We start from the raw sequence: 17823 nt of genomic DNA, 5'->3' as shown, positions 1-17823 counted from the left end.
GCTTTATTGAAATGCTAATAAGCCATTTCCCTTAGGATGAACTCATTAAGCAACTAAACCGTAAAATACGCATACTTAACAAGGAGCAAATGACGCTCAAGGAGGAAGCCGAGCTGAACGATGAGTTGGGCAACAGTCTGGTTGCCAAACTGACGGACAAAGTGCGTCCCATAGAAGCAACCAAATGCCGCACCTATATTGACGACGTGGGTCAAATTACAAGCCTGCTGCTTTCGCTTTCTGAACGGTTAGCGCGCATAGAGAACAGTCTGAGTGCAGTTTCGGCTGAAAATTGCGCAGAAAAGGTAAGAAGTGGAATGATAAACTTAAAAAAAGATAAAATTGTTAATGTAGATTTGTTTGACCGCCTTAGCCGAATGAGTTGGTGCGTAACTGCTATTGAGGGCCTGTGTTCGAACCTCATTGTGGGCATGAAAAACCAAATGATAGAAATATTTTTTTTGTCAATAGTAGGCTTTTCCCTCCTAGCAGCCGCCGTAGCCGAGTGGTTGGTACGTGACTACCATTCGAAATTCGGCGAGAACGTAGGTTCGCATATCCGTGAAACGCCAAAAGGAAGAATTTTTTTTTTCTGATAGCGGCCGCCCCTCAGCAGGCAATGGCAAACCTCCGAGTGTATTTCTGCCATGAAAAAGCTCCTCATAAAAAGACCATTTGCCGTTCGGAATCGGCTTAAAACTGTGGATGCTTCCAACATCAAGACGCACACCACAAATCGGAGGAGGAGCTCGGTCAAACACCCACAAATAAGTGCATGACAAAACATCAATCACACTTTATTTGGGAAATCTCCTTTTTCCATTTTTTATACCTATTTTGTTCGCCTATGAGGAGTTCTCATCCGCTCGACAGAGGTTTTTATTTCATTTGTTATGAAAAGAAATCTTGAAGTCTTTTGATAAGAGATTCACGTCCACTTAATATATAGAGGTTTTCGTGTAAATTTTATAAAAAATAACTGTTGGCGTCCGGCCAAGAGAGTGTCCGCTTAAGAGAGACTAATTTTTTTCGAAATTTATTGTTAAAACTTGGCATAGGAAAAATGTACGTCTAAGGTAGATAGATGTTCATCTAATAGAGGTTTCACTATGTACCATATTTGTGAGATCGAGTGACAAACCGATATTTCATCCCCTTGAAAGTAAGCTCAATAGTAGCCAATGTATCTCACTCATATTCCAACGCTTCTTCCGCCTTTTGAAATACTTTTCATATATCGACCTTGGAGTCGACCTCAGCTCCTTTTACGAATTCTGTAATCAAAACAGTTTCCAGGAATGATAACTTTAATCATGGAACAGAGGAAGTTTTTTAATGAATGCCAATATTTTAGAACGGTATTATGGTTTTTTTTTCTTGTTCAAATAAACATAAACAGGTGCATTGCCGTGATGAAGAAACCAAGAGCTGTTTCGACCATTTGCGACATACATAATAATTCTTTTTTACTGTTTGGACTGCACTGCAGCAATCAAAACGATCAACAAAACCTTGCTTTTGGATCGACTTTGTCGTTTTTTTGTTTCTGAGAAGCTCGATTCTGAAGATTGTTGACTCGTTCGAGTCGTTTTCACAGACACATGTCTGGTCAGCGGTATAATGGCTTCGATAGCATCTTAGTCCTAAGAAAGCATCTCTTTACGAAAGCAATACAATGCTGTTTTCTGCACAAAAATCAGCACACTCGGCATGTCGGCAACATCGTCGTTCAGAACTGGGCAGAGTGCACTGTCTGAGATGCCCACCTTTTCCATGTGCTTTGCCCATTAAAAGTGGCCCCTCATCAGTTCAACCAGCCGCCTAAAGTCCCCTCTGCTTAGTGTCAGGTGGAACTGCAACAGTCGTTCGGACATGACAGGTAACATCAGTTTAGCCCATCTACAGCCTCTCTCAGCCTGCCAAGCTCGCTTGTGGATTATAGTAACCCGTTTGCTAACCGTGGCTTTGATGGTTGCAGAAGGAAGTGGCAGAACGGGCTCCGGGCATAGTGTATTGGCTTCTATCTCCCTGATGCTTACGGCACTAGGTACGAGGTAGTAAGGGTGGCTGTCGTAATGACACGCTTCGAGCTGTCGTAGATCCATTGCGATATCACTAGAACTTTTTCTACACTATGAGTTCCTTCTTACGCCACTATCTTCGAGCACAATTTTCTTAACTTTCTCATCAGTCATGGGTTTGAATGGATGACCGGACCGAAGGCAAACGTTTTAAACTATTTTACGGGATTCACGCCTGATTTGGCGACCGTTCACCTTCAAAAGTGACTTGAGACATTGTTCATCGAATTCAGAAGACCTTCTGCTGCGGGATGTGTCATCGACGTCAAAGTCGCTATTTGTGAGCTTTGCAAACCATTTCCGAGCTCGCCTATGGCACCTTCTTCATATACGTCGCAAATGTTCCGAGACTGCTTCGGCAGCTTTTTAACCTCGATGAAAATCAAAGAAGAGCAGGTGTCAAAATATTGATTTTTGCCTCCTGAATATTCCATTTCTAAGCCTAAAAACTAATAAAAAGTTAAATAACTCAAAAATACAATTAGCGTAGTTTTGTAGAGCAGAAAGAGTTCTATTGAATGGATGCTTACCCTTTGCCAAACAGCAAACATATCGTTGTAAAATAAAAGAAAATATAAAGACGCTATGAACTTATTCCTCAACCAATACTTAGATATGCATATTATTCACACGCAATCGGGCAGATGTACCAAAGTAAAAAAAAAATTTTTTTGAGGTTAAGTTAGGTTAGGTTGAACTGGCTGGCTGAAAGTCATCACATAGACCAATTGGTCCTTAGTGGTAGTTCGTTTACATCACAATTATTTTAAACTATTCTTCAGTCTTTAAGTTCTTGGACGCCTTTTGGCCATCTATGCTTTTAGTGTATGCGTAGAAGTAAGCAACCAACACAGAGGCATGGGTCCACATACGAATTGTCAAATATGGATATGATCAATAGTTGATACACTGTACGCACTGTGGTTTAAATTAGAGTTTCTACGCATTTTTTAACATACGACTAAATAAACGTTTTAACATTGTTTTTCTTCTATTTTTTTTTCAGAAATCGCTCGAATTGAAACGCGACCGTCTGCTCGATCAGCTAACCGAAGCGAAACGCCTTAAAGAGGACATAGATCGACGTGGTAGCAGCGTCGTTGGCATTGTCGAAAAAACGCTCAGCGCCGACGAATTTGCCGATTTCGACTATTTCATCAATATGAAGGCGAAATTGATAGCAGATACCCGTGATATTGCAGACAAAATCAAATCTGGCGAGGAGCAGCTCAATGCGCTCAGTGAAGCGCTCATACAAAGCGATTGTTGAACGATCGCAAGACAAGGCGAAATACAGGCAATTCCATATGCAATACGTTTTGGTGAAAATTAGTATGTATGTGGATGAAGAAAATAAAAAAAATGATCGAGAATAGCGCAACTGCAGCTCAGGTCCTAAAGTAAAGACTTTAAAGTAAAATGTTGGTATATACGCATAATGTATGTATGTATGTATGGATGTATCGTAAGTAGGGTATGGTGGCTGAGTAAGCGGATTTTCCATGCCTTCAACAGCAACGAGTTGAAAGCTTAGTGTGAGAATCGGAAAAAATGGGGACATAAAATGAGCGCAATTGAACTGAGCTGGCTTTCATTGAAGTCTTTTGATCATTACCGTGTAAAAATGGGAAATTCTTTTGTAGTTTATCAAAGGAAATCCCTTATATGGATGTATGTATATGTAAATATTGGGGTTTCTCAATTTGATTACTTTGCATATTTTCACTATTAGTACGCCGCAAACAGGGTGCTACGCTTTAAATTAAATGTATACAAATATGTATGATAGAATTTAGTGGCAAATTACATGAAATTTATTAACTGTGGCATTAGAAAGCACTAAACGAATAAACTAAAAACGCATGTAAACTCAATGCAAGCAAATTTAGTTAGAGAGAGGCATTAGAAATTCATTTTGAAATGTTGTCTCAATGCAGTAACTATTTAAAATTCAATTTATATACTTTAATTTATAGTAATAAAAAACACACACAAACTCTTAATTATATTATATGTGATTTAAAAATACGGTTTTATGTTTTTTAGTCCTTATACTTATATATATGAAAACTATAAGCAAATGTTGCAGCACGCAGGCGCAACGCGCACCAATTGAAGACCACTTACAGCGCGCTTCGTTCAGACAGCAGAGGTGGCACAACGAAATATGCTTTGGAAAATATTATAAACTTGTAATTTAGTCTTAACAAATTGAAAAGCGCGCATTGCAGATGAGAATTAGAGGAAAGCGAATTCTCAAATATATTTTTTCTCAAGTGACTTAAGAATAATCGCATCCTAGTTTTAGGTTTGCTTAATCTTAGACAATACTAGCATTGGAGCAAAACTGTACTATACATAAATTTTAAGAAAACTCAAATCGTAGCTCCACAGCTGAAAAAAAAAAATGCAATGAAAAAATATTAAAAAATAATCTTGTAAGAAATGTATATTTTATCAAATAACAGCAAGCAAATAAAATTGTATTTGCATGCGAAAAGCTAATTTCCCGCATATTTGCAAATCACTGTGTACATACATATGTGCATATATGTATCCTTATATGTAGCATTCAACCAACTGTGTACTTATGCAATTGCATTTTGAACGGGCTTGTGAAATAATTTTTGCAAACAAAAACTAAAAAAAAAATTAAAAACATTTTAATTTTATGTATGCTTATAATAAGATTTTAAAATAAATAAAATATTTCAAAAATTAATAAAGCGATATATGTTTCTTTCATCAGAAAACGTAAATTTATATGTATGTCAAATTTATATGTAAAGGGTCCGCCATATAACTTTACGGAATTAAAAATGCTATAAAAAAGAAACTACTCAATATTTTTCCAAACTGTTTTTTTTATTTTGAAGTACAATTCTTCCGGTTAATGATGGAGCACAACTTCATTAATATGGCTGCCTCGGCTAGCCATGCACCATCGGTCCAACACATTTTCGATTGTATGCGGCTGTATTTCAGCTATGACATCGCGTATGTTGGTCTTCAGTGCATCAATTGTAGCTGGTTTGTTGGCATAACACTGGTCTTTGACGGCACCCCAAAGATAATAATCCAACGGCGTCAAATCGCATCTCCGAGGCGGCCAAACGATATCAGAATTTCGGCTGATAATGCGATCTTCGAAGACAATGCGCAAAAGATTGATCGTAGCATTTGCTGTGTGGCAAGTAGCGCCATCTTGTTGGAACCAAATGCCACCAATATCCTCCTCTTCAATTTCTCGGAACAAAAATTCGTTCAACATGGACCGGTAATGCTCTCCTTTGACGGTTACGGCCACTCCTCGCTCATTTTCGAAGAAAAATGGACCAATGATGCCTCTCGACCAAAATCCGCACCAAACAGTGACTCGTTGTGAATGCATCGGCTTTTCTTCGACTGCGTGCGGGTTTTCTGAGCCCCAAATGCGGCAATTTTGCTTGTTAACATACCCGCCGAGATGGAAATGAGCTTCGTCCGAAAACACGATTTTTCGGTAAAAGTCTTCATCTTCTTCAAGTGCACATTCGTACACATTCTGCAACATTACCATGATTTTCAAAGTAATGTCGCGATATTTCCCAGCGTTCTTTGAGCGTATACACAACCATTTTCGTTCAGCGGAAGAATAAAACTAATTTTCTATCAAATCAGATGGCAGCTAAGTGTTACCATTCTTCAAATAATACCTAGTTCAAATCCGTAACGATAGATGGCGGGCCCTGTATTTACGTTCTCTGCTTTTATGAGTGCAGGGGCCAATTCAAGGCGAATCTATCAGATCAATCCATAAGCTCGTGCGTTTTTTAAAGGTGGTTTTGAAATTAATAAAAAAAGATGTTTAAAGTATTTATTAATCAAGAATATATTTGCCTTCATTATTTCCAATGTCTTCCCAACGTTTAGGCAAATTTTTAATTCCCTGCTCAAAAAAAATGCTTTGTCCTTGGAGCCAAAATACGCTTCGATATCTCTTTTTATAGCTTCTTTTGAGGAGTAGTTCTTGTTACACATATGGGATTGAATTTCACGGAAAAGGTGCAAGGCACAAGATGCAATATCAGCTTGCCTAATGTTTGCCTTGCGGTATGAGGCCTTGCGGTATGAGGCCTTGCGTTGTCGTGCTGAAACAAAACTTTGCGTCTATTCACTAAAGACGTTCGATTTTTGTTAAGAGCCTCATTCAGGTTTGATTGCTGATGGGAATATTAATCAGCAGTCACTGTCTGGTTTGGTTCCAGAAGTTCATAATAAACAATACCGGCCAAATTCCACCAAATAGACAGAAAAATCTTCTTGGAGTGAAGGCCGTCTCCAGGGGTCGGTTCTGGTGTTTCATCTTTATCTAACCATTGGCGCTTATGAACAGGATTATTGTAAAGCACCCATATTTCATCACCACTGGCGATCCGGTTCAAAAAACTTTCATTTTCAAACCGTTGCAGCAGCTGAGAACACACATTCACTCTCTGCTGAAGGTTGGCGACGGAAAGTCTATGCGGAACCCATTTTCCCAGCTTTGAACCCTTTCCCAACTGAACCAGGTGCCTGTGAACTGCTCCATGCGATGAATTTAACCTCTGAGCCATCATATGGACTATCAAATTTGGTTCAGCTTCAACGAGTTCGAGCAAGGCGTTGGAGTTAAAGACTTCAGGACGACCAGCGCGCGGGGCATCCTCCACGTCGCAGTTACCACTTCGGAAAACCACTTTTGTGCAGTCCTTAGACTCACGGTATCCTCTCCGTGAACAGTGTTTATTTCTGCAGCAGCAGTTGTTACATTTTTACCACTTTTATAAAAAAAATACAAAATGTGCCTCTTACACGCGTATTCCATTTTATTCTTTGATATTGATATGTGCTTCTATCCGCGATTAAAATCACTTGTTGAATGCACAATATATCAAAGACAATATAAATAGTTCCGTTATATTCCGCGAATAATTTTTTGTATGCAAAAATCGTACAAAAGTGAAATTATGGGTAAAATACGCACGAACTTATGGACTGACCTGATATCAAAGATGGTGTTGATAAATCAGCTGGGTTTTTTTTTTGTTTCTTTCTCCATATCCATGTGAATGTCACACCAGAATGAAAAACGGTGAATTCATTCTAATTTTTCAGAGGATCCAGTTCAGAGATATTGTGGTCACGGCAAAACGTATTTATTGAGAGGAGCTCCGGGAGATCAGCTGTAGCTCCTTTATAAATAAATATTTTTACAAATATTAAGTCTTTAAATACAGTTAAAAGATAACATAATATGTGTACACATTTTTAGGTCAATAAATTTAAAAGTTTTCTCAGAAAAAATTCTGGAAAATTCGCTTTTTTCGGCCTTCTTACAGTATTTGGGGTTATATATAAATAAATATATTAGAAATACATTATTTTTTCGGTAGATGGCTGTAAGGATCGATATCTCGTAAAGTATCGATCAAATTATTTAAAGTTTATGCTCGTTGTCAAGTTGACATTTCGCAATAAAAAAAAATATTTTCTTGTTTTTTTTTTTTGTTTCATTCAGTTGTGAGTTACAGGGACTTAACAATGGAAGCTAACAAACAGAAAATTTGATACATTTTAAAATTTTTCTTTGATAAAGGCGAAAATGCAAGTCAGGCTGATACTGCAAGAGCTAATTACGTGCAATTTTCGTTTCGCCTTTCCGTTCAGCCATTTTTGACGATAAAGAAAATACCGATATGTCGAAAATGTCGATAAAATCATAGAGATAGTCGAAGTTGGCCGGTATATTAGTAGTCGTCGCATTGCCCAGGAAAATTTCACAAAAAATTGTGGATTTCTTTTTCCAAATAAATTAGAAGATATAGTATGTTAATAAAGTCTTAAATTATTTGTTTAAAGTTAATTTCAAAAGAACCATGTCGTGTGGGTATTTATCAATATTCTGAAGGAATTTTTTTTTTTGGTTTTTTTTTTATAACTTACTTTATTTGCAATTTATCTACTATAAGACATTCAGCAAATTAGATCTTATAAGATAATGGCAGCGGTAGTTTTGCTTTTGTGCAAATCTACATAGAAATTACAACAGCTTATTAACTTGTACAGTTCGTTCTTAAATTATTAAAATTCATTAGTACTTCAACATTGCTTAAATTCATTGTTTGTTAATATTATCACTTATGATTAACTTACTTAATTTTACCTTAAAGTTTATAGGTTGAGTAGATTCATACTAGAGGAATGGCAAGTCTAAGATATGATTGCGTTTTAACCGTATAGTTTCATTGGTTGTGTCTAATAAACAAATAGCAGCTGGATTTATGTGATTAGATAATCGTTTCAGATATCTAGTACTATATTTTCGAATTTCATTCTTTACAAAAGGAATACCTAAGTCCTTATGGATAGATTCATTGGTAATAAACCAAGGGGCATTAACAAGGCTTCGCAATGTTTTCGATTGGTAACGTTGCAAGATCTCCACATTGGAGTTGCTCGCAGTTCCCCATAGCTGTATTCCGTAGGTCCAAATGGGCTTCAGAATAGCTTTGTAGATCCGTATTTTGTTTTCTAGGCTAAGTTGAGAGTTACGGCCAAGCAGCCAGTGCATACGTGTTGTTTTAATTTTTAGTTGTTGTTGCTTAGCCTGAATGTGACTTTTCCACGTGAGGCGTCGATCAAGGTGCATCCCTAAATATTTAACTCTGTCACTAGTGGGAATTTGTTTATTATTTAAAAATACAGCAGGGCATTGCTCTCTTCTTAATGTAAAAGTGACATGTGTAGATTTTTCGGAATTAACTTTTATTTTCCATTTGTTAAGCCAAGACTCCAAAATTTGGAGTTGATTTTGCAAAAGATATGAAGCTTCTACAGGGGACTCGTTATAAGCGATAAATGCTGTATCATCAGCAAAAGTTGCTACTTCTACTTTTTCTGAATTGGGCATATCAGCTGTAAACATAGTATAAAGGACAGGACCTAAGACACTACCTTGGGGTACACCGGCATTAATGTTATAAATTTCAGATGAGGCATCCCCGTGCCTTACATAGAAGTGTCTGTCACTTAAATAAGATTTAAGTACCAGATAGAAATGTGCTGGTAATATCTTTTTTACTTTGAACAGAAGTCCCTGATGCCATACCCTGTCAAATGCTTGTTCAACATCTAAAAAGGCTGCAGAACAGTATTTTTTCTCTTCCAGTGCAGCTGTAATTACATTTGACAAACTGATGTTCAGGTATGATGTTATGATCCTCAATTACAGGCAACATTCTTTGCAAAAATATTCTTTCGAATATTTTCGAAAATGTTACCAGCAGACTAATAGGACGGTAAGACTTGACACTATTCTCGGGTTTATTGGGTTTTGGTACCATGACCACAATGGCACATTTCCACTGGGTGGGATAATGGTATAAATTAAGAATAGCATTGTATATTATGGTTAGGAATTGTATAGCTTTTTCAGGAAGAGCCTTAACTACTTTGCTATCGATGTAGTCATATCCAGGTGATTTGTAGTTATTTAATCTATGAATTTCTGTAGTAACTTAATTATTTGATATCTTACTGATTGGTAAGTCCATTTGACATGGAGATTCGAGAAAGTTCAATATCTCTACTTCATCACTGCTGGTACCTACGGAATTAGGTTGAAAAGTTTCAAAGAGGCGTTTTGCAAATGCCTTTATTTTGGCTTCGTCACTCCTACACCATACGCCGACTGAATCTCGTGCTGCTACTTTACGTTTGGTTGGTCGCTTAAGGTATTTGGTAGCTTTCCAAAGACTGTGATCATCATTTTTAGTGGGTTCAAGGTTCTTAATAAACGAGCTAAAAATCTGGTTTTTAAAATCAGCAAGCTTTAATTTCAGTTGTTTCTTTGCTCTATTAAGATCTCTCTTTTGAGCAGGGTATCTATTTTCCTGCCAGGCTTTCCTTAATCTTCTTTTGGTATTAATGAGCAGCAATATCTCTGATGGGACTTGGGAATGGTTATTAGAAATGGGTTGGTCCTTTGTCGGGCTAGACAGGTATGCGGCCTCATGAATAAGGTTCGTAAATGATTCTATTGCTGCTTCTAGCTCAATTCCCGTTTCTAACGGCGCATTCAGATCAATATGTTTATCAATCCAATATTGAAAAGATTCGAGGTCAGTTTTTGGTCGAAGTATTTTATATTTCTTGGAAATGTGATAAACGTTGTCATTGTATATAACAATTAAAGGAGAGTGATCTGAACTGAGATCATTACTGTTCTGAATGCTTAACTTACAACTGGGTAAGCCAGTGTATACCACAAAGTCAGGAAGGTCCGGAATTTTTTTCGGATCGCTTGGCCAATAAGTTGGCGTACCTGTAGATAATATAGAAAAGTTTCTTTGGGTAATGCATCTTTCGAGTTCTTTGCCCTTAGGGTTGATGAGCCTAGAGCCCCACCAAGGGTGTTTTGCATTGAAGTCTCCACCAACAAAAAATTTGGGTCCAAAATTTTTAAAAATCTCAACATATTGGTCAGCTTTAAGATTGAATTGCGAAAGTCTTCCAGACTTTCATATTTGATCTCAGATCTAATTAAAATGGCTGAGCCACCATGGGCTTTGTTGCGTGGATGGTTTGCACAAATAAGATCGTACCCTACAATTTTAAAGTATGATTTAGTCGTGAAATGAGTTTCGGACACTAGCAAGATGTCAATATTGTTTAAGTTGAGGAACATTGTTACTTCCTCGGTATGATTACTTAAACCATTGGCATTCCAGATCGCTATTCGTAGATTTACTTGCATAGTTTTTCCATTAAAAGGGACATCATTTTAAACAAGCTTTGAGTGAGTTAAATTTGTTTAGAAAGTAAGTTTTCAATTTTTTCAAGAACATTATTATCTTGATTAGAATTACTTTTGACACATTGGGCATACGATATGTTTGGATTGGCATTTATGTTTTCTCTTTGTGTAAAATTATTTAGTTGAGGAAAACTTTGAGCAGTGTAAGAATAGGATGCAAAATGTTGCCTCCTATCTGAAATGTTTGGTTTTTTGGCAAGGCTTTGGTACACCTTGCAACCCTTATAGTTCGCTGGGTGGTTTTGCAAACAGTTAATGCATTTGGCAGGAAAAAATTGTGGATTTCTTTTTCCAAAAACTAATAAATTAGAAGATATAGTATGTTAATAAAGTCTTAAATTATTTGTTTAAAGTTAATTTCAAAAGAACCATGTCGTGTGGGTATTTATCAATATTCTGAAGGAATGACTATTAATTCTAAGAAATTAATTCTAACTACAATTAATTATGTTTACTCTTAATTCAATTTAATTATAAATTTCGCATACTTGAAGTTTGGTTGAAAACTAAGAATAAATTTATCGGGAAGCGCACAGCGGAAATTTGAAACTGCCAAATAAACCGCGTTATAAGACAGTTTGGGAGGTACTTGCTTGTCTATCAATTAACCCTACTTGATGACATGCATTTGTCACCGATATTTGTTTTGTAAACAAGATGGAGGAATCTTATGACATTTCCATTTTTTACTCATCACAATGGGCAAAATCAGGCGATAATAAAATGCAAAATAAACCAGTAGACAACAACAAAAGTCGCAATAATACATACTAACAATTATGTATTAGACCTGTTTACTGTTATCATCTAGCTGGTCCCATATATTTTTCGTATTGGACTAGCTGTCAATACAGCAATAACAACATTTATATTTTGCAAAGCAGCTGCATGCGCAAAAGAAATTGGAGGAAAAAATATTTTTGATTCTGGATTTAATTTGCCGTGTTGGGTGCTACGGGGTCCAAGAAAAGTTTAAGGACAGTTTGTAGCTAGAACTTTATATGGTATAACCTCTTTCTGCTATGTTCAATAATATTCTTCATCTAAACTGGATACGTAAGGTCATATGCAATACGATCATACGAACACCTGCAACAAACGCAAATAAGGAATTTTTATTTAAAGCAGCAGCACCGGCACCAAAACGGTCCAGCTGTGGCATTCCAGTGAAAAGAAGGGTATTTGGAATTGGATACGATAAGTAAGTCTTCACTTATTTGTCAATGTCACTACAATGTCATTAAACTCAAAATATTTTTGGAACCCTTTTAGAAGCAAAGATCTAGTATACAAGGCACAAGGTATTCAAGCGCGAAAAATGTCTGACAAGGCTTCGCCAAGTTCTTCAAAAGCATCACAGCAGGCAGATGATGAAAAGCAAAGTAGCACAGTTGCTGTGGCGGCGGACTCCCATAAGTACACCAATCGTTTGGTGCATGAAAAGTCGCCATATTTGTTGCAACATGCGCACAATCCCGTCGATTGGTATCCTTGGGGTGACGAAGCTATCGAGCGTGCACGCGAAGAAAACAAATTGATATTTCTTTCCGTCGGTTACTCAACATGCCACTGGTGTCATGTTATGGAAGGCGAATCATTCGAAAATGCAAGCGTCGCTAAGCTAATGAATCGGCATTTTATCAATATAAAAGTTGATCGCGAAGAGCGCCCAGATATTGATAAAATTTATATGCAATTTGTGTTAATGTTGAATGGAAGTGGGGGTTGGCCGATGTCCGTATGGCTAACACCGGATCTGGCACCAATTACTGCGGGTACCTACTTTCCGCCCAATGATCGGTGAGTGCTTCAAGTGCGTATCTATATGAGTTGGTTGAAGCGGTTAACATTTTTTTTACTTTCAGTTGGGGCATGCCGTCTTTCACGACAGTACTAAAAACTATTGCCTCCAAGTGGGAGTTGAATCAGGAGGAGTTGAAAGTAACTGGAAAACATATTATTACGGCGATACAAAAATCATTAAGTGAGAAAACTACAATGGAAGAGCTTGCAGCAGTCGACGTGGAAACCAAATTACAAGAGACACTGAGTGTCTTCAAGCGACGCTATGATCAAAATAATGGCGGCTTTGGTTCGCGGCCGAAATTCCCCGAGATTTCACGTGTTAACTTCCTTTTTCATGCTTATGTTGTCACCCTGGATGCAGATGTGTTGGATATGGCACTGCAAACTTTGCAGCATATCGGGAAAGGTGGCATTCACGATCATGTTTTCGGGGGTTTTGCACGATACGCGGTGGATGATATTTGGCATGTGCCACACTTTGAGAAAATGCTCTACGATCAAGGCCAGCTAATGACGGCCTATGCACACGCTTACAAATTAACAAGCGATGAGATTTACTTGCGGTACGGTGACGGTATTTTTCGCTACTTGATGAAAGACCTGCGGCATCCAGAAGGTGCCTTCTTTGCGGGCGAAGACGCAGATTCTTTGCCTACTGCTGATGCTAGTGCTAAAGTCGAAGGTGCATTCTATGCCTGGACTTGGGCGGAGATAAAGGAGGCGGTGAATTCCAATGCAGCGCTTTATACTGAATTGGAAATGGATGTGGGCCGCATATTTGATATTTATGCTTTCCACTACGATCTGCGTCAAACGGGTAATGTCGAACCCGCGAGTGATCCGCATGGTCATCTCACAGCGAAAAATATACACATTGTGCGTGGCTCGATCGCTGAAACGTGTGATAAATTCGGCATAACGGAGCAACAACTACGACGTGTGTTGCTAATCACCAATGAGGTACTACACAAAATACGCGATCAGCGGCCCCGACCACATTTGGACACGAAAATAATTTGTTCGTGGAATGGATTAGTACTATCAGGCTTGTCCAAAATGGCAAATTCTGGTGCAAAGGAGCGGGAGAAATATTTGAACGCGGCCAAGGAATTGTATGAATTTATACACAAACATTTGTACGATGCCGAAAGGAAAGTACTGCGGCGCTCTTGTTACGGTCTTGGCACGGATGATACAACGTTGGAGGACGCATCGTAAGTCAAATTGAATCGATGACGAAACCATGTAACTCGAACTTATCGAATTAAATATTTACAGCGCTCAACGCATCGATGGATTTCTAGATGATTACGCCTTTCTCATCAGGGGCTTATTAGACTACCATAAGGCTTCATTGGATGGTAGTGCCCTAAAATGGGCTAAAGAGCTGCAAGATATACAGGATGCGCGCTTTTGGGACGACACACATGGCGCATATTTTTACTCAGAGGCCAATTCGCCGAATGTGATTGTGCGCCTAAAGGAAGGTAGGCAAGCAGATTACAGATAACATACGCATACTATATATATTCATATTTTTTACTTATATGCGCTACTTTCAGATCACGATGGAGCAGAGCCATGCGGTAATAGTATTGCAGCACGCAATCTCATACTGCTCGCACACTATTTGAACGAAAAAAGCTATCAGCAGCGCGCCGTTAAGCTAATGGAATTCTTTGCTGATGTCAGGCCTTTCGGTTATACCTTGCCGGCGATGATGTCAGCGCTTTTATTGCATGATTGCGGCATTGATTCAGTCACAGTAGTAGGCTCAGACTCAACCAGTGCAAGTCATTTCATTGACATGTGCCGAAAGTACTACATACCAGGCATGATTGTGCTACATGTCGATCCACAGCATCCCGAACAAACTTATAGTCAAAGCGTGCAGAACAAATTTAAAATGGTCAATGATAAAACCACGGTTTATGTATGCCACGATCGCGTTTGCCGGCTGCCGATAACCGACCCCCTGCAACTCGAGCAAACTCTTAAAACAATGTTCTCTAAGAATAAGAATTAAAACTATATACATAAATAGTTTTTTTTCTTTTAAATGTTGTTTATGTTTAGTTCTTCGCAGAAGGCGGAGCAATAAAAATGAGTATATTAGAAGGAAAAATGCGTGCCAATGAATTGCGGTGAACATTCGCCACATTTCTATTGAATATCGTAGCAACTATTAACCATACATCTAATCTCTTAACAGTTGTCTTTGAAATAAAATTTGAATTTTAGTCGTTATTCAATTTATTCTTGTGCTAAGAATTAACGCTTTGATGCCTACCTCCTTAGGAGTTTATGCGCCTAGCGATACGTGATTGTAATTTTAATGGCGAAATAAATCTGTGAGATCTATTTGGCAAATAAAATAATTAATTATCGATTGCATTGAAATTAAAGAAGCAATTTATCGAAATACAAATACATGCATAGTTTTAATGTATAATAGCCGTCAACTTGATTCATCAGAATAATTCTTAGCAATCAGCAAAGCTTTTGAATTCCTTCTGCAAATTGGGCTTGCGGACTATTTAACTGCTGTTATTTTTTTGTTTTTCTTTTTTCCTTCATTGAAACATTTTTATTTTTTTGTTTGTTTTGTTTTTTTTTCCTTCATTGAAACATTTTTGTTTTGTTTTTATGTATTTATTTATATGTTTTTCGAAACACAGCGCTCCTCGTGTTCGCCACTCACACATTTACAACGGAAAATAATAAGAGAGGAGTAAACAAACAATTCACACACAGAGTATTGCGACGCGTATAGCCGCTTATGCCTAGAAGGTCAGTGCGTCAGCGTCGCGGAGCCACCGTGATTGCAGGCATCTACATACAAGACCCGACTTACAGCAACCGTGCACACATGACGCTTTGGGCGCCTCTTCTACAATAGTTTACAATACAATTATATTCATTTTTTATAATTTTTTTAATCAAGAATTACTTCTTTCTTAGTTTTTTTTTTCTGTTAAAAAAAAAATATATATAAAAAAGGGGAAAGAATCTACTCGTTTAAAGTTTAAAGTGGATTTTACGCAAAAAATTCAGTGAAGAAATTATTTTGCAGTTCATTAATAATAATAATTTAGCAGAAGAAATTCATATTCATCACATTGAGACCCATTTGGAAGGTTCGACGTCTGCATCGTCGTCGTTCTCGTCCATATGCTAATTTTTGTCGTAATTTTCCTGAACTCAGTTTCCTCACATTTCACTGTTGCATGCCGCTTTATCTCAAACGGACATTGGTCAGCCACGAAAACAGCTAACAATTTAGGCTTCGTTCATTTTCATGGCGGCGTCAAAATTATCCATCATAGAGTCCATACGCTCTTGATGTTCAAAGCGTGCAAAACGTCGTTGCCGCTTTGATTTTTGTAGTCGATTACGCGTTGTGGAAAATTTATAGCGTCTCAGTCGTCGAAATCGGGTTTCCTCTTCCTGGGCATCATCATATTCGGGTGCTGACACAGAGTCCTCTTCGTCACCTACACTCACCGTTTCCCGAAAAAATTCTTTCGGATTTCGATGGATCTTAAATATTTTAGTGTTAGATTCAGGTTTTCGTATCACACGGGAATGGGCACTTATGCCACGTTCCGGTGGCAACTTGGCTGATGTTGCATCACACAACGTGCCACCATTACTCGCATTACCGTTACCACCACCAACTCCACTGCTAGTTATCGTAACGGCATTGAAGAGCTCTGCTAGCTCGGCATCGGTGCGTTGCTGCTCCTTGAGTTTCTTTTTGTACTTGGGTGCGTAGTCGAGAATGTAAAAGAGACTGTTCAGTGGCTCGTCATCGGCATTACCGTGCACGTTGAAATTGCTAGAGGCGGTGGGAGAGGGCGCAGGAGTATTATTGGCCGTCAGTGATGTGGGCGTGGATGGCGGCGCTGGTGGTGCACCGTGCGATACAGTGTAACGGCGATGCGGTCGCTGGCGACGCTTTACAACCTTCCATGAGAAAATACTGGGCTCCTGTGGCAACAACTCCAGGTCGTACACTTCGCCCGTTTGCGGTGGTGGTGTAGAGCAAAGTTCCACGTCGTATTCTTCATCTGATTTGGCCATTTCGATTGTCTGCTGATGCCATTCCAATGGCAGTAACACAAAAACAGCAGCCGCAAAAATATCAAATCCGGCAAAATTGGTAAGGGCGTGAAAGAAAATTGATGAAAAACAAATACACAAAGTGGGAATTGTAATACAATTGCGACTGGATAAATCTTTGGGTTTGTGGTTAAACGTGCGCTGGCCTACTTACCTGGAATAGATACTCAGCTTCGGTGTATTTTTGGTCAGCCAGTCGATGGAACTCCGCCATCATTAAGTCGGGTCGATTTAAATAGCGTGTCGTCAGGAAAATAAACAAAAACAAAGTGAAATAACGAGAAAAACGGCGAATACGAGGAGAACGGAATTTTTCCCGAAATTTTTCACGATTTCCTCTTCCTCTTTGTTTTCGTTTCTGCTTTCGTGTTTTTTGGTCTGGTTGTTTTTTGTTTTGCTGCTTTTTGTTATTGTTTTACATGTGTTTTCATCACGATACCGACGATACGTTGCCACTGTGAGAGGAATTTAGCAAAGTTACGTTCTGGGCAAATGTGCACATCTAGTAACTTAACCTAACACCCTGGTGTTTGGCTATTAAGACCTCCGAATGTGTTCACATACAAACTGTGTATTTTTAATATATTTAAACATACATGTAAATGCTACCAAAAATTAGTCTAACATATAAAATTGTGGCTAAGCAATACTTAGTATGCTTATATAAGAGCCATTGGGAGTTTGGCCAAGCTCCTCCTCCTATTTGTGGTGTGCGTCTTGATGTTGTTCCACAAAGGGAGGGACCTGCAGTTGCAAGCCGACTCCGAGCAGCAGATATTTTTTATGAGGAGCTTTTCCATGGCAGAAGTACACTCGGAGGTTTGCCATTGCCTGTCGAGGGGCGACCGCTATTAGAAAAAACTTTTTCTTAATTTTGGTGTTTCACCGAGATTCGAACCGACGTTCACTCTCTGAGTTCCGAATGGTAGTCACGCACCAACCATTCGGCTACGGCGGCCGCCATAATCTATTAGAAAT

The 17823-nt window shown here is 38.4% G+C and overlaps 3 protein-coding genes across 4 annotated transcripts in view; 2 read left to right on the top strand and 1 right to left on the bottom strand.

Annotated features, from left to right (window-relative positions):
• The window catches only part of LOC128868213 (protein Shroom), a 104346-nt gene extending 99626 nt beyond the window's left edge, over positions 1-4720 (top strand). Inside the window, exons 3-4 of the mRNA XM_054110043.1 lie at positions 36-305; positions 3088-4720. Coding sequence (XP_053966018.1) covers positions 36-305; positions 3088-3351 — 534 coding nt within the window. The 3' untranslated portion in view covers positions 3352-4720. The remainder of the gene's footprint in view (positions 1-35; positions 306-3087) is intronic.
• A 6929-nt stretch (positions 4721-11649) lies between these two features.
• LOC128868511 (uncharacterized protein B0495.5) lies at positions 11650-15153 on the top strand. The gene is made up of 5 exons (XM_054110686.1): positions 11650-12118; positions 12190-12717; positions 12783-13937; positions 14002-14210; positions 14286-15153. Exons 1-5 carry the CDS (start codon positions 11940-11942, stop codon positions 14747-14749), a joined length of 2535 nt encoding a protein of 844 aa, XP_053966661.1. The 5' UTR covers positions 11650-11939; the 3' UTR covers positions 14750-15153.
• Positions 15154-15704: 551 nt separating this feature from the next.
• On the bottom strand, positions 15705-17194 carry LOC128868514 (uncharacterized). 2 transcript variants are annotated; one of them, XM_054110689.1, is made up of 2 exons: positions 17000-17194; positions 15705-16818 (listed from the first exon to the last, which is right to left on the bottom strand). In XM_054110689.1, exons 1-2 carry the CDS (start codon positions 17060-17062, stop codon positions 16003-16005), a joined length of 879 nt encoding a protein of 292 aa, XP_053966664.1. In that variant the 5' UTR covers positions 17063-17194; the 3' UTR covers positions 15705-16002. The 2 variants fall into 2 exon arrangements, with proteins under 2 accessions (XP_053966664.1, XP_053966665.1); XM_054110690.1 differs by having other exon boundaries at positions 15705-16815; positions 17000-17192.
• Positions 17195-17823: the final 629 nt, after the last annotated feature.

The sequence above is a fragment of the Anastrepha ludens genome, chromosome 6 (assembly GCF_028408465.1).
Source record: "Anastrepha ludens isolate Willacy chromosome 6, idAnaLude1.1, whole genome shotgun sequence".
Classification (NCBI taxonomy): Eukaryota; Metazoa; Arthropoda; class Insecta; order Diptera; family Tephritidae; genus Anastrepha; species Anastrepha ludens.
This window is presented reverse-complemented; position numbering and strand designations above follow the sequence as displayed.